Raw genomic sequence first — 15746 nt, forward strand, 5'->3', positions numbered from 1 at the left:
TTTTTAGTTTAGGTTATTGATATCATCATGCTTACCTAAAAGTACACTTTTTGGGGTTCCCCTCTGAGAAATAGAGCAATTGTGTCTGCCCTCATGTCTGTTGGAAGTTGTATATCGTTGCATGAGTCTCACAGAAGAGCATAAATGGCTGTGATTGGGACCTTCAGCAGGCCTTGGCTGCCAAGTTATCACATTGGTAACCCATGACCATGTTGTGGGTGGCCGATGGAAGCTGATACCTGCTCCACAGGTGGCTGCTCCACCTAAATGTCACTGTTATGGGTTGACAGTAGCATCTAAATTAACAGTAGCCCAGCTCATTAAAAAGTTTAAGCGACTGCAAATAAATAACTAAAAAAATAAACAAAGACCCCAGCCTGTTTTTTAGTTATTACATTGTGATTTAATAAAATCAGAAAAAGAAAAAATGTACGCAAGAACCAATCATAATAAAAAATACAAAATTTTATTGACAAAAAAGAACCAAAAAGACAGACAAAGTTATTAAAAAGTGGGAAACCAAAAATTTGGCAACAGGAACCCACCACATATTATTAAGAGGTTGTACATAGAAATTAATAAACTAAACACACTTCACAGGATCATACATCCAAAAAAGAGCCAAAAACTCCTAGTGGAAAAACATTCTCCTAAAGAAACGTGGAGGACTACAAGAAAAATCAAGATTGTACAAAAATTACCTCTGGTGGGTGCCATTACCTGCCCCTACGTATGTTTCAGCTATTGCCTTCTTCTGTGATTTAATGTAGCACTTTTTGATTTTTCGCACGTCTTATAATTCTCTTAATAGGCATTTGCAGGTCTCCCCCAGATATTCCATATGCCGAACTCAAAGATGATATTTTGAAACAAGTAGATTTCCTGCCTGGTGGCATTGCCAGTTACAAATGCAAATCTGGCTTTGTATATATACCTGGAGCTAAAGATTTTGTAACGTGTGTGGATGGGAAATGGTCTACAAATGATTTTTTTTGTACCCGTAAGTTCATCTTTGTTTTAAAGCAAAAACAGTATTAGTTATAAGATGACGTTGAGCAAGAGACGTGTACATACCTGTCCCTTTGATTTACAATTCTTCTTTACACTCTTTTTCAATCCATCAATTTTTATTTTTGCTCCAAAGGCTTGGTATGTGTAAATATAACAAATCTTTGCTGTCACACCACCAAGGTTACTTAATGACTACACCTTGGGAATGCTGCTGCCGATCCCTTAGCTCGGTGATTGTGCAGAGTTAAGCAGAATAAGATTTCTGAGCCCAGTGATTGGCTGCAGCTGTCAAGTGCTGTATACATGAGAAAACCACTGCAGCCATGCCAACGATTGGTGGCACTGACAGAGAGACATTGTTGTGCTTTAGATTTGGATTTTGTTGTTTTAACATACCATGTCTTTGGAATGAAAAAATAAAAAGTAAAATAAAAAACCTCTATAATTCCTTTTAAGTTCTTTTGCTATCTCCTCCTACTCTGCCATCTGCATAGAATCTTATCAGTAGCAATATTAAAATCTGTATTCATTGAATACAGAGTTTACTTGTGAAGTGAGAATTTTGATCAGTACAGGAGGAGAAAGAAGCAGAATTCTCTAAGATAAAAGGCAAATTTTTGTATTTACGACGTACTGTATGTGCATTATTGATTTCTGATATATAAATTAAAAAGACCATTGCTCTTTAGACACTGAATAAAGGTGATGTAAAACAATATGCTGACCTATTGACAATGTGATATCTTAAAAAAAAACACAAATCACACATATGCCATTTCCTTTGTTGAAAATAAAAGCAAGTAAACTGTTACTCATTTGTCATTCACTACCTAAGATGCCTGAAATTAGGCGATCGAGAGCATTAGAACTCAAGTAAGAAGAATCTTGGGGGAACCATCTTAATGAAACGTCTGATATTTTGTTTGAATAGTCCTTTGTCCGAGGACTTCAGAAAGGTTATAGATGCCAATGAGTCTAAAAAGGAATTTTTAAAAATCATCAAGTGATTTCATTGTGAGGAAAATTATCAAGTAGGTGGCTCAAGCAAGACCATACCAGCAAGATCAACATGATACAAGATTGCAAAGTGCTTGAACAAGTCTTTAAGAACCCCCAAATTTCATTTTGTGCCTTAAAGGGAATCTGTCACCTGAATTTGGCGGGACCTTTTTTCGGTCCGATGGGCGGTGTTTTCGGGTGTTTTATTCACCCGTTCCTTTCCCGCTGGCCGCAATATTGGCACTATGTCCCGGAAGTATTTTGCTGTGATCCAGGACATAGTGCGCCTAGGCATACGTACTAATGCTTTTCGGCTTTGCCCGCAGTTGGGTAAAGCATACTGCGCGTGCGCGAGGCAAGATTGCATTGTGCAGGCGTGTTCTACGGAGGACAGCGAATTAACTTCAAGCCAATATTGCGGCCAGCATGCAGCCAGCGGGAAAGGAAGGGGTGAATCAAACACCCGAAAACACCGCCCATCGGACCGAAAAAAGGTCCCGCCAAATTCAGGTGACAGGTTCCCTTTAAGAACTGACGATTACCATGAGTCTACAGTTAGAAAGACTTGCATGTATATGCACTGCCTACAAGGTGTAAATATTTTTGGACCATAAAACACATATGAGCAAGGCTAATGATTGCCCATGAAAACTTGAAATAGTTTGCCAGTGACAACAAGGTGTTCTAGACAGTGACTTATTTGTCCACATTGCTAGAAGACAAATGGCATAAAGCAAAAACAGATTTTGACCAAAAGAACCTAATTAACAAAACATAGCAGGAAAAATATTATGTTTGTGGCATAGACAGCTCACAGTCACAAAATCTACTATAGTTTTTTTTTTAGGATAATGTAACAAAGTTTATCAGAAGACTGAATCTTAGCCACAACTGGGCATTGCAATATGACAAAAACCATAAGCAGGCAATTAATAACATTATAGAATGGCTGAAAAAAGGAAATGGAAGAATCTTGAATGGACCTATCTGGATCCAAATCCTCTGAAGAAACTCCTCACATATTATACATGGAAAAGATGGAAAAGTTCATGGAAAAGACTAATAGTTATAAGAGACACTTGTTTAAAGAAGACCTTTCACCAAATTTTTCCTGCTGAACTGGACACACAATGTAATAGTGGCTGCAAAGCAGAATATTTTTTTCATGTTCCTGCTCCTTTGCAGAGATATTAGCAATCAAAATATTTGGCACATTATGAGTTGATTTTCGTTATGTTCAAGTGGGCAATATCAGACAATTTTCACTGAGGGCATGTACTTCTTCCCCCTTTATAACATTATCCAATCATAAGCAAGAAGAAATGCACAGAAAAAAAGAACATGTCCCACAAAAGCTCAGAACAGGTTTCCCCTGTGTGAGATGTACTGACAGCCTGCTCTGGTTTAGGTGGTAGTTATCTGTGCTCTACTACCAGCACTTTTTAATTATGCACAAAGTTTGACCAGTACATCAGGGTTGTCTGTCATTACATCTCACACTCTGAGAAACCTGCTCTAAGCTAGTGTGGGGTGTGTTCTGTTCTGTTTCTTCTGCTTATTGCTGCCTGCTTATGGTTGGGCAAAGTCATACAGGGGAAGAAGAACACACCCCCAGTGAAAACTCTCTGATAACAACCACTTGGACTTACTAGGTGCCAAATATTTTGTCTGCAATGGAGAGGCGAAATAAAAAATATATATATATATATATATATTATGTATATATTCTGTGCAGCAACCATGTCTGATTCAATGTGGAAAATTTAGTGAAAGGTAGTCTGTAAGGTTTTACAAAAGAGGAAATACAAGGCAAAAAGAGCGAAGACTATACTTAGCTTCCAACAGAAGAAATGGCATAGTTCAGATTTCTTTTGAATTGTGTCTAGTTGCATCAACTTTATATACTGCTTGAATCAAGCAAGCAACAAATTCACATTGTTGGGGATAATTGTACTTAATTGGTATTATCCTGCTTTGTTGAAAGTTATCACAGTATTTTTGTATCCACCATTCTGTATTTTACATCTCCACTTTGCTTTATAGCTTTATTGTAATTTATCGCAGCACTATTCTCTCATCTGTATCCTATAGGAACTTGGGGGAAGCATGTAAGGGCGCTAACATGCATCTTACAGGTTGTTTAATTTCGTAAATGTACAGCCTGGCAGTGGGACAATGTGGTTTGCACTGTTATGTTAATTCTATACCACTAGTGTATTCTTTGTCATCAGTCAATTGCCTTATTGCAGTCACGTCCAGGATGTTGGCAGCAATACCACAGACCTTATAGAGTTATTATACTCTATAATATAGTTGTGCATGCAGGGACATGCGTTGTATGTGGTGAGTCTGCATGCGTCATTTTGACGTGCCTGCTGAGCGCAACATGTTGCATTCGGCAGGCACGTCAAAACGCCGCATGCGGATGCATCCGCATACAACGCATGTCCCTGCGTACACAATGTTAAAGATAGGTACGCAGGACGCATGCGGAAGTAGGCGGAGCTTAAGGAAAGAAGTCCGCAGCACCACGCTGCAGACTGAAACGCTAATGTGAACCCGCCTAAGAAAACTGGTAGAGCTGTAGCCTATAAAACAGTGATTTTACTACATCAAAGAGTCAAGTAAGTGAGACATCGTTGAAATGAGTGTTTTTGTTCCCATTTTATGCTACTCTCAGAATGGGAAGCATCAGCTTGATGAACATTATTAGGCATACAGTTACATATTTTCGGGAATTTTTTGTAGTTTTGACAATTAAGTTGCTGAAATTTTCATAATCATAGCAAAAAATGCTAACGACATGAATGTTATAGAAATGTTTGCTTGGAGACGGTAATTAAACTGCCACACAAACTTTTGTGATCTATGGTTTGTTGCTTGTGTGTGTGAATGTCTGTATGGAAATGTGGGTGAGGCAAAGGGCTCTGCAATGAGGACACTGGAAGACATTGGAGAGGCTGTCACTGCTACTGTTTTGTACTGGCTGGCTAGCATTACATCCACATGATGTCCTTTAGGAGTCAAGATTAGAATGTGGGTGGAAAATATGTTAATAATTCATTGTTTCACTTTAGCAAAGGCTTGCGGATTTCCACCACGACTTGAGTATGGACTACCTAGAGACGAAGATTTGGAAAGAACCCTGTTTTCTGTTGGTACAAAAATTATGTATGTTTGCCGACCTGGTTATACTAAAATTCCTGGCAAAAGCGCACTTGTAACATGCATGGATGATTCCACATGGTCTCCACCAAATGTGTTTTGTAAACGTAAGTTACCGTATACCATTTGCAATCAATTGAAACAATTCAATTCGACTAATTTTGCGGTGCTCAAAGGGAACCTGTCAGCAGGATTGTGCACAGTAACCTACACACAGTGTCAGATCGACGCCGTTATACTGATTACAATGTTACCATGGTTGATGAAATCCATCTTGTGATTGTTCTTTAATCTTTATTTTCAGTTTTGTGCTAATGATGCTCATGCCCTATGGTGGGTCTGGAGGGGGGGTCTGAATGCGGTGCTCCGATTAGGTATTCATAATGCAGACTGCTGACAGGTCACTGATCCATCTGTGACCTGCCCCCTAGTTTGCATAATGAATATCAGTACCTACTGAGGAAAAAAAACACATTTTGCAGGCAGGTGCAGCATAATCACATGTTTTGTGTGCCAAAAATACATTTTATTCATGTTATTCAGCTTGGAGAAAAAAAATCAATTTGAAAATGGCGCCTGCGCAGTAGCTGCTATTGGTGTCTAGCTGTGATCCGATAGCTGCTGCTGCGCATACATCTCCATCTTACTGGAGAACAAAAAAAAAATTCCTCTTCCAAGATGGCACCGCTGGCGCATGCGCAGTAGCAGCTATCGGCTATCTCTGAGCTGCTACTGCGCAGGTGCAGGTGGCGCCATCTTAGAGGAGGAATTTTTTTTCTTCTCCAGTAAGATGGCACTGCCGGCACATGCGCAGTGGCAGCTATCGGATCACAGCTAGACACCAATAGCAGCTACTGCGCAGGCGCGGCGGGCGCCATTTTCAAATCGATTTTTTTTCTAGCTGAATAACATGAATAAAATGCATTTTTGGCACATAAAACATGCGTTTATGCTGGCACCTGCCTACAGAAGTTTTCTTTTGAAGTATATACAGATATTCATTATGCAAACTAGCGGACAGGTCAGCGAGCGATCAGTGACCTGTCATCAGTTTGCATTATGAATATCTAATCAGAGCACCACATGCATAGCCCCCCTCCAGGCTGCCCCAGAGCACAAGCATGCCATTATCTGCAAACTGAAAATAAAGATTAAAGAACAACCATAAGACGGATTTCATCAACCAAGTTATCATTTTAATTAGTATAATGGCACCGAGCTTACACAGTCTGAAGGTTACTGTGCACAATCCTGCTGACAGGTTTCTTTAAAAAAATGTTTACATTTGAAAATTTGATTTAATTTTGATGATACAGGAGTAGTTATTTACCACAACAATAGGGGAACATTCATATTCATTATTGTATTATCAGTATTACATCACCATGAGTCTATCGAGCCATCAGTATTGCATCTTCTCAGAGTGACCAATAGAAACCTGCTATCTCAGCCTCGATGATGCAGTTCAATAAAGCTACATCACTAGGTTTTGGAAATACTCTCTTTATTAGTCAGACAGCATTATTTATTAGCCTTTTTGCTTAATTCTGTCAGAATAAATTCACTGAGGCCTTGGACTTGCATTAACAAATGAGATTATTTTTGCTACTTTTTACAGTGCATTGCAAAAGTATTCGGCCCCCTTGAACTTTTCAACCTTTTCCCACATATCATGCTTCAAACATAAAGATACCAAATGTAAATTTTTGGTGAAGAATCAACAAGTGGAACACAATTGTGAAGTTGAACGAAATTTATTGGTTATTTTAAATTTTTGTGGAAATTCAAAAACTGAAAAGTTTTTATATATGTAAATGTGGCAAAGTGACCCTTGCATCACAGGAGAGAAAGCTGACTTCTGTGGTTAAGAAAGCCTACGACCTGATATGTGGCTGCAGAATAGGACATGAGGACAAGGGTTGGGCCTCACACATTTGCTGTACTAGATGTGCATCACATCTTACACCACAGTTGACTTGGAAAAGTCAGTCTATGTCTTTTGCAGTCCCAATGGTCTTAAAAGATCCAACTACCACTAACAGTTGCTATTTCTGCATGTTGTTTTCCCTTTATAATTCTCAATAGATATTCTATAGTACGTTTAATTACAGATAAGGTTCCTCTATGTGCATCTTTATGTTTGTAGAAATAATAATGTTCAAAAGTAATAATTACATTTCTATGCATTATCTACATAATTTACGTAGTAGTAAAATGAAAGCTCTTCAATGTCATAAAAAGATCCAAATGACAAGTTTTCATTGTGATATTTGAATTCAGCTCATCAAAATCATAAAAAAGGCACATTTCATTTCTGAATCAAAGCAACTTTTAAAAATTTGTATCTGGTCCCAGGTCCCCCAACAAATTCTGGTAAGCTTCATGTTCTCATTTGCCTGCTAATGGCTTTGTCCTTTGCACGGCTCCTTTTGGGGGAATGTTTCCCTTAGCTTGCCCTGTGGTACATACCATTTCATATGTGATCACTTGATGCACTTACACTGGTATCTTACTTTTTTCTGTTGGGAGACCGTGTGTTTTTCTGCATTGCCCTGGTGTTACTTTTAGTGTTACTATGTTATGTGCATTTTTTACTCGTATACATTTGCTTAATAAATTTGACTTTTTATTCTATTCACCTATTGCTCCCCGTCCTCCTTTTTTGTTCCTATTACACTGGAGCTGGTGTTGACTTGTCAGGGGTGGATTACGTCATCTGCTGCCATACTGGCGTATAATATGTATCTGAGATTTTTATTGCCATTAACTTTTAAAAATTCGTATTGGAGCTTTCTGACTTATTGCAGAAGAACTACACAAATTCTTTTATTACCTACAAATAATGGCAGCAAGCCAGCGGGTCAATGTAAAGGATAGTGAGGGGAATAGTAGTCATAGACAGTATACGTATGCAAAACCTACCAATATTATCACAAGTGTATTAAAATACCAACTTTATTAAATAAAAAAATATAAGATTTACAGAATAAAAAGTGAATAGATGATATCAGCATTGAAAAATACCAAAGAAGATACAAAGTATACAAGTAATGAACAAGTCAAATGGCAATAAGGAAAGAGTGTATGAATACATAAACCATATAGTAATTATCAGCTAGGGCAGGTTGCTATGCATTGTAAAGATGAATAAATTAAAAACCAGAAGGGTTAATAAATAGTAGTCAGAGATTAAATAAAAATTCTCAAATTAACTATAGTAAGGGATGGTGCATATCAGAAAAATGATATAATGCCTATTATAACAATCTCGTGCCTTACATATAATACAAGGTAGCCATAGACTCAAAGTAGATGCATAGAGCATAGAGTGTATTACCTTTGATGCCTGACGCGCGTTTCTCCCTGGCCTCTTCCAAGGGGCGATGCAGACAATTAGTACATGGTTTATGTATTTATATACTCACTCATTATTGCCATTTGACTTCTGCACTACTTGTATTCTTTTTATCTTCACTGGCATTTGTCCAAGATAATATCACCTATTCACTAATTATTATTAGTAAAATGAAGCACATGCAGATTTTGGAGGTGGAAATACTTGCAGCAAAGAGCGACCAATGCAGTCTGCACAACACACAACTGCTTTAGAACATGTATTCCTATCAGACTGATACCATTCCAAAATAACTAGTCAGCTTTTTCTGATATATTCAGGTTAACCATTGGTAAAGGGCTGTTCAGAACCTTTTTTGTACCAAATGCCCCAGCCTGGCCCAAAAAAAAGCTTATTCATGGGCTGATTCCCCTCCATATCACTCCTTGGGTCCTCCTCTAATTTCCCATCCACCTCTTCAGATGGGGATATAATGTAACTACTGAAGCCAAATAGTGCAAAAAATCACTTGGCACGTGATTGGCTGCAGTGGTCACAATTGTATGTGACTGGAAGAGAAGGAGACCGTTGAGGAATACAGAAAGTGGTATAGATGGGTATTGGCAGGTGAGTATTTTTTATTTTTACTTATCAACCCTTTTTAAGGTGGGTCACATTTATTAACTTAAGTAGTTATTCCAACTTTAAGGATTATTTTTTTTTATTTGAAAATGTTCTGTTTTCCTAAATGCAGCTGAAATTCAGCAGGTACTGCTTAAATCGCACTGAAGTAATCTCCCCCTTAGTGATGGATGAGGGTGGCCAAAATTATGTTCTATGTTATAAAATTGAATAGCACTGAATATTGGACTTAAAAATGAAATTAAGTAGGAATATGTATGTTTAGGAACAGAAGACTAGAATATTTTTACTAGCCAAGAATTGTCAGAATAATACCAGAGCGGTTATAAACTTTTGTTAGTTTTCTTTTCTTCAAAGGCTACAGCCAATACTTCAGAGGTTCACTTGATTTGACTAGTACTTTCTTTTCTGTAGGTAGATCCTGTGGTAATCCTGGAGAGGCGGAAAATGGTCAAATGCAGGCTGAGAACTTGGACTTTGGCTCCAGAGTAACATATACTTGTAATCGTGGGTGAGTTTTAGGAGTGCTTGCTTACATTTTCAATTCACTCTAAAGCCATGTGCACGCGACATCTTTTAGACGTTGGCATACCCGCATAGCTTTAGAAGCTGAAGGCGCTTCAGAAAATGCCTGCGGTGTTATCCTGAAGTGTCTTCTTTCTTACCTTCTCTGTTATTTTTAAGGAAGCTTTGCCGTTGGTGTCTTTTTTCATGCAGGGATCTTTTGAGCACACTGAAGATACTCGGGTAACACCTTATCCAAGCATGTTCACACATCACTATTATTAACCCTACTATTTTGAAGGGTTTTTCAACATTTTGCATCTTTCTTTGCAAGGACTGTTTTTTCACCTTTGACATGTATGAATAAATGTTACATTTTAATAAAATTAAAAACAAAATTCTCTGAGAGCCACAACTTTATTTTTTCAGCTACAGAGGTATATGCGAGTTTGTTTTTTGCGGGATGAACTGCAATTTTAGTTATATTTTTGAGGCTTGGACTTTTTAATCACTCTTTAGATTTTTTTTGTTGCGAGGTGCTGAAAAAATGTATTCTAACTTTTTGTTTACTGCATTCACTCAGAGAGGCTAGTTAAAAGTTTTATAATTTGGGTTGTTACAGATGTGGCGATGCCAAATACTGTATGCTTTTTTTCAACATTAAAGGACTTAAATTGCTAAAAAGAACTATTTCCATTTTGTTAACCTATTTTTTTTTAGTCTTCTAAATATATTTTTTACTTTGCTGGTATGCTACACTGGAGGAGATTACACAAACTTTCTCCTGTCTCTGGTACAGCCTATCAGCTCCCATGCATCCTCTCATCTTCTTCTTCACGCTGGCTGTTGAGGGAAGAGCATTTTAATGGGCTTCATCTCAGCCTGGATCGCAACAACAGAGTTGATCCAAGGTTACATTGCTACATAGGTTGAAAAAAGACCTAGGTCCATCAAGTTCAACCTTCCTCCAATATTTGTACATTTCGTCACTAATTTAACTGTAACTCACAATGTTATGTGTATCAATGAAATAGTCCAGCCCTTTTTTAAAAGCTGTTATAGTGTCTGCCATTACTACCTCTTGCTCTAACTGTAAAGAACCCTTTTCTATTTAGCAGCCGAAATCGCCTTTCTTCCACTGGTAATGAGTGCCCCTGGTCCTTAGTAGGATCTTTGGAAGGAATAAGTGATGTGCCAGTGTTTAGTACTGGCCACTAGTGTTGAGCATTCCGATACTGCAAGTATCGGGTATCGGCCGATACTTGCTGTATCGGAATTCCGATACCGAGAGCCGATATTTTTGTGATATCGGGTATCGGTATCGAAACAACATTAATGTAAAAATGTGTAAAAGAGAGAATTAAAATAAAAAATATTGCTATACTCACCTCTCCGACGCAGCCTGCACCTTACCGAGGGAAGCGGCAGCGTTCTTTGTTTAAAATTCGCGCTTTTCTTTCCTTTACATGAGTCCCGGCTTGTGATTGGTTGCGTGCCGCCCATGTGACCGGCACGCAACCAATCACAGCAAGCCGTGACGTAATTTCAGGTCCTTCAGGATTTTAAAATTACGTCCCGGCTTTGTGATTGGTTGCGTCGCAGTCACATGGGAGACGCAACCAATCACAAGCCGTGACGTCACGGGAGGCTGGACACGCGCGCATTTTAAAATGGGCGCGTGTCCAGCCTCCCGTGACGTCCCGGCTTGTGATTGGTTGCGCCGCGATCAACCAATCACAAGCCGGGAGGCTGGACACGCGCCCATTTTAAAATTTTAAAATGCGCGCGTGTCCAGCCTCCCGGCTTGTGATTGGTTGACCGCGGCGCAACCAATCACAAGCCGGGACGTCACGGGAGGCTGGACACGCGCCCATTTTAAAAAGCGCGCGTGTCCAGCCTCCCGTGACGTCACGGCTTGTGATTGGTTAATGGCGGCCATGTTGCCGGGACGCGGACCAATCACAGCAAGCCGTGACGTAATTTCGTCACGGCTTGCTGTGATTGGTCCGCGTCCCGGCAACATGGCGCCGTGACCAATCATAAGCCGGGACGTCACTGGAGGCTGGACACGCGCGCTTTTTAAAATGGGCGCGTGTCCAGCCTCCCGTGACGTCCCGGCTTGTGATTGGTTAATGGCGGCCATGTTGCCGGGACGCGGACCAATCACAGCAAGCCGTGACGTAATTTCATCACGGCTTGCTGTGATTGGTCCGCGTCCCGGCAACATGGCCGCCCTGACCAATCACAAGCCGGGACTTCACGTAACCAAGTAAAAGCGCGAATTTTAAACAAACAACGCTGCCGGTTCCCTCGCTGAGGTCCAGGCTGCGTCGGAGGGTGAGTATAGCGATATTTTTTATTTTAATTCTTTCTTTTACACATTTATATGGATCCCAGGGCCTGAAGGAGAGTTTCCTCTCCTTCAGACCCTGGGAACCATCAGGAATACCGTCCGATACTTGAGTCCCATTGACTTGTATTGGTATCGGGTATCGGTATCGGATTGGATCCGATACTTTGCCGGTATCGGCCGATACTTTCCGATACCGATACTTTCAAGTATCGGACGGTATCGCTCAACACTACTGGCCACACATATATTTATACATGTAAATGAGATCTCCTCTGAGGCTTCTTTTTTCTAAGCTAAACAAGCCCAACTTTTCCAACCTCTCCTCATATGAGAGGCCTTCCATCCCTTATAATAATCTAGTTGCCCATCATTGAACTGATTCTGATATCCTTTTTAAAATGTGGAACCCAAAACTGGATCCCATATTCTAGATGTGGTCTCGTCAGTGATTTTTAAAGGGTAATAATACATTGGGATTGCGGGATTTTATCTCTCTTTTTATGCATCCTAAAATCTTGTTTGCTTTTGCGGCTGCTGCTTGACATTGAGTACTGCTGCTCAGCTTACTTGTAACCAGAATACCCAAGTCCTTCTCCTGTTCTGTAGTCCCGAGTACTCTCCCATTTAATGTATATGCAGCAAAAAGATTATTCCATCCTAAGGTGCATTACTTTACATCTATCTATATTAAATCTCATTTGCCAAGTGTTTGCCCATTCAGTCATCTTATTCAGATCATTTTGCAATATTGGAATATCAAAATCAGATTTTAATATCCTACATAGTTTGGTGTCGTCAGCAAAGACTGACACTTTACTCTCAATCCCATCCACAAGGTCATTAATAAAGAGGTTAAAAATAATCGGTCCTAGCACAGATCCCTGCAGTACCCCACTGCTGACTTTATCCCATTTAGGGAATGTACCATTTATGACAACTATTTGTTTCCTGTCATTTAGCCAATTCCTTACCCATCTGCATATAGTTTCCCCCAGACCCTGCTTCAGTAAGAGGCTGTTATGTGTAACAGTATCAAATAACTTTGCAAAGTCCAGATAAATCACATCAGCCTCATTACCAACATCCAGATGTCACAGGGTTACCGCCACAGAGACGATCCAGAAGATCGCAGTGTCTGATTGCTCCTACTCTGAAAAAAAGCATTTCACCTTCTTTTTTAATGGTGTTAATTTCTTTTGGCAGAACAGGGGTGTTCTGGGAGTATGAGCTCTCAGCTGAGCTTGGTTAGCCACTCCTATCCCCTTTATAATCTGGGTCCTGATTGAAACACAACATCAGAGATAGCTTATGCTGCATGGCTAGGAGGAGAGGCATTTTTGGTGGTTATATGAGAAGTTTTGGTGGCTAGGAGTTCATCAAGATGCCTGGGAGTATGTAGCCGCTTGCAGTGTCTGTGTGCATTCTAAGACCTCTTATACTCGTCCGTCGGGGACTCTCCAACCAATGGAGATTCCCAGTAGACCTTGGACTCACTTGTAGGTTGATTGCATCATGGATCTACCTGTGTTGGTGGGGAATATGGTAATTTTGGTGGTCATGGATAGATTCAGTAAGATGTCTCATTTTATTGCATTACCAGCTTTACCGAACGGCAAATTTTCATCAGCGAAATTGAAAAATTACATGGGATCCCGACCGATATTGTTTCTGACTGGGGGGTACAGTTTGTTTCCAAGTTTTGGAGGGCATTTTGCACCCGTCTGGGGATCCATCTGTCATTTTCTTCTGCATTTCACCCTCAGTCTAATGAGAAGACTAGACTCGTTAACCAGAATCTGGAGACTTATCTTAGGTGTTTTGTATCTGAGAATCAGGAGGATTTAGTTACCTACTTACCATTAGCCGAATTCGCAGTACATAATCATTGTAATGAATCTACTGGAAAGTCCCTGTTCTTGAGGGCGTATGAGTTTCATCCCCAGCTCAGACATCCGATTTGTACTTACCACTTCATAGAAACCCAACATGTTAGTTAGACATGACTTATTCTTCATGAATCCATGCTGATTGTCAGTTATTATATGATCTACAATATATTTCTGCAGGTCATCTCTTATAATGCCCTCAAACATTTTGCGCACCTCTGATATCACACTTACCGTTGCCTGGGTCCACCTTCTTACCTTTATTAAATATCGGTACCACGTAAGCCACCCTCCAATTTTGTGGCAACACCCCTAGTACAAGGGAGTCTAAGAATATGAGATACAGTTGTCTGTCAGTTGAGTTCAATTCCCTCAGTATCCATGGAAGAATACCATCTGGGCTGGGTGATTTATTTATGTTTTAATTGCTCAGACGTAGGTGTACTTCTTTTTGTGTTAAACTATTTATATCAGGTGGTGAACTTTGATTTTTGCCTTGTTGAATGAGCCCTGTAACAGACAGTTCATTGGTGAACACAGATGAAAAGTGCCTGTTTCTCAGCTTTTTCCTTGTCCTCTATAATTATCTTGTTATTGTTGTCTTTTAAGGGGCCAACACCATCTGTTTTTTTCTTTTTGGCATTGTTGTATTTATAAAAATTTGGGGGATTTATTTTAATGTCGTTGCCGATTTGTTTCTCTGTGGATAACTTTGCTAGCTTGATTTCTTTTTTACTTTTCTTATTTAGATAATATATATATAATATACCGTTATATACTCGAGTATAAGCCGAGATTTTCAGCCCACTTTTTTGGGCTGAAAGTGACCCTCTCGGCTTATACTCGAGTCAGTGTCGGTGTGGGGTCGGCGGGTGAGGGGGAGCAGCAGATGTGACATACTTACCTGCTCCTGGCACTGTCCCTGCATGTCCCATGGTCTCCGGGCAGCGCTTCCTGTGTTCAGCGGTCATGTGGTACCGCTCATTAAAGTAACGAATATGCACGCATATTCATTACTCTAATGAGTGGTATGTGACTGCTGAACACAGGAAGATGCTGCCGCCTCCCGGAGACCATCTGACAGTGAGAAGCTGCCAGAGACCGCGCCGGGAGTAGGTGAGTATATCAGGGGAGGGGGAGTATTGCGTGATAGTCACCTTCCTCATTCCATCGCTGCGCGCTGCTCTGCCTTCCGTCCTCTGGCTGTGACTGTTCAGGTCAGAGGGCACGATGACGCGATTAGTGTGCGCGCCGCCCTCTGCCTGAACAGTCAGTGCCGAGGATGGAAGACAGAGCAGCGCGCAGCGATGGAACGTGGAAGGTGACTATCGCAAGTGCCGGGGGCCTGAGCGAAGAGAGGGGCCCCTAATGTGTGGAGCATCTCATGGGGCCACAATGTATGGAGCATCGTATGGGGCCATAATGTGGGGAGCATCTCATGGGGCCATAATGTATGGAGCATCTCATGGGGCCATAATGTATGGAGCATCTCATGGGGCCATAATGTGTGGAGCATCTTATGGGGCCATAATGTGTGGAGCATCTTATGGGGCCATCAACCTTTATGCAGCATTGTATGGGGCAAATGTTTCTATGGAGCATCTTATGGGGCCATTATTAACCTTTGTGCAGCATTATGTGGGGTATATTTTATTTTAATATGGAGCATCTTATGGGGCCCATCATGAACTGTATGGAGCATTATATGGGGCTCCTGATTCAATATGGATATTCAAAAACACTTAACCTACTGATGTCCTAATTAATTTTACTTTTATTGGTATCTATTTTTATTTTTGACATTAACCGGTAGCTGCTGCATTTCCCACCCTAGGCTTATACTCGAGTCATT

General features: G+C 40.3%; 1 protein-coding gene across 1 annotated transcript in view; it reads left to right on the forward strand.

The window, feature by feature from the left end:
- LOC143815679 (complement receptor type 1-like) overlaps nt 1–15746 on the forward strand; it is a 184092-nt gene that overhangs the window by 101314 nt on the left and 67032 nt on the right. Inside the window, exons 9-11 of the mRNA XM_077295191.1 lie at nt 812–1000; nt 5088–5282; nt 9566–9662. Of these exons, the coding sequence (XP_077151306.1) occupies nt 812–1000; nt 5088–5282; nt 9566–9662 (481 nt within the window). The remainder of the gene's footprint in view (nt 1–811; nt 1001–5087; nt 5283–9565; nt 9663–15746) is intronic.

Source organism: Ranitomeya variabilis, chromosome 3, assembly GCF_051348905.1.
Source record: "Ranitomeya variabilis isolate aRanVar5 chromosome 3, aRanVar5.hap1, whole genome shotgun sequence".
Lineage (NCBI taxonomy): Eukaryota > Metazoa > Chordata > Amphibia > Anura > Dendrobatidae > Ranitomeya > Ranitomeya variabilis.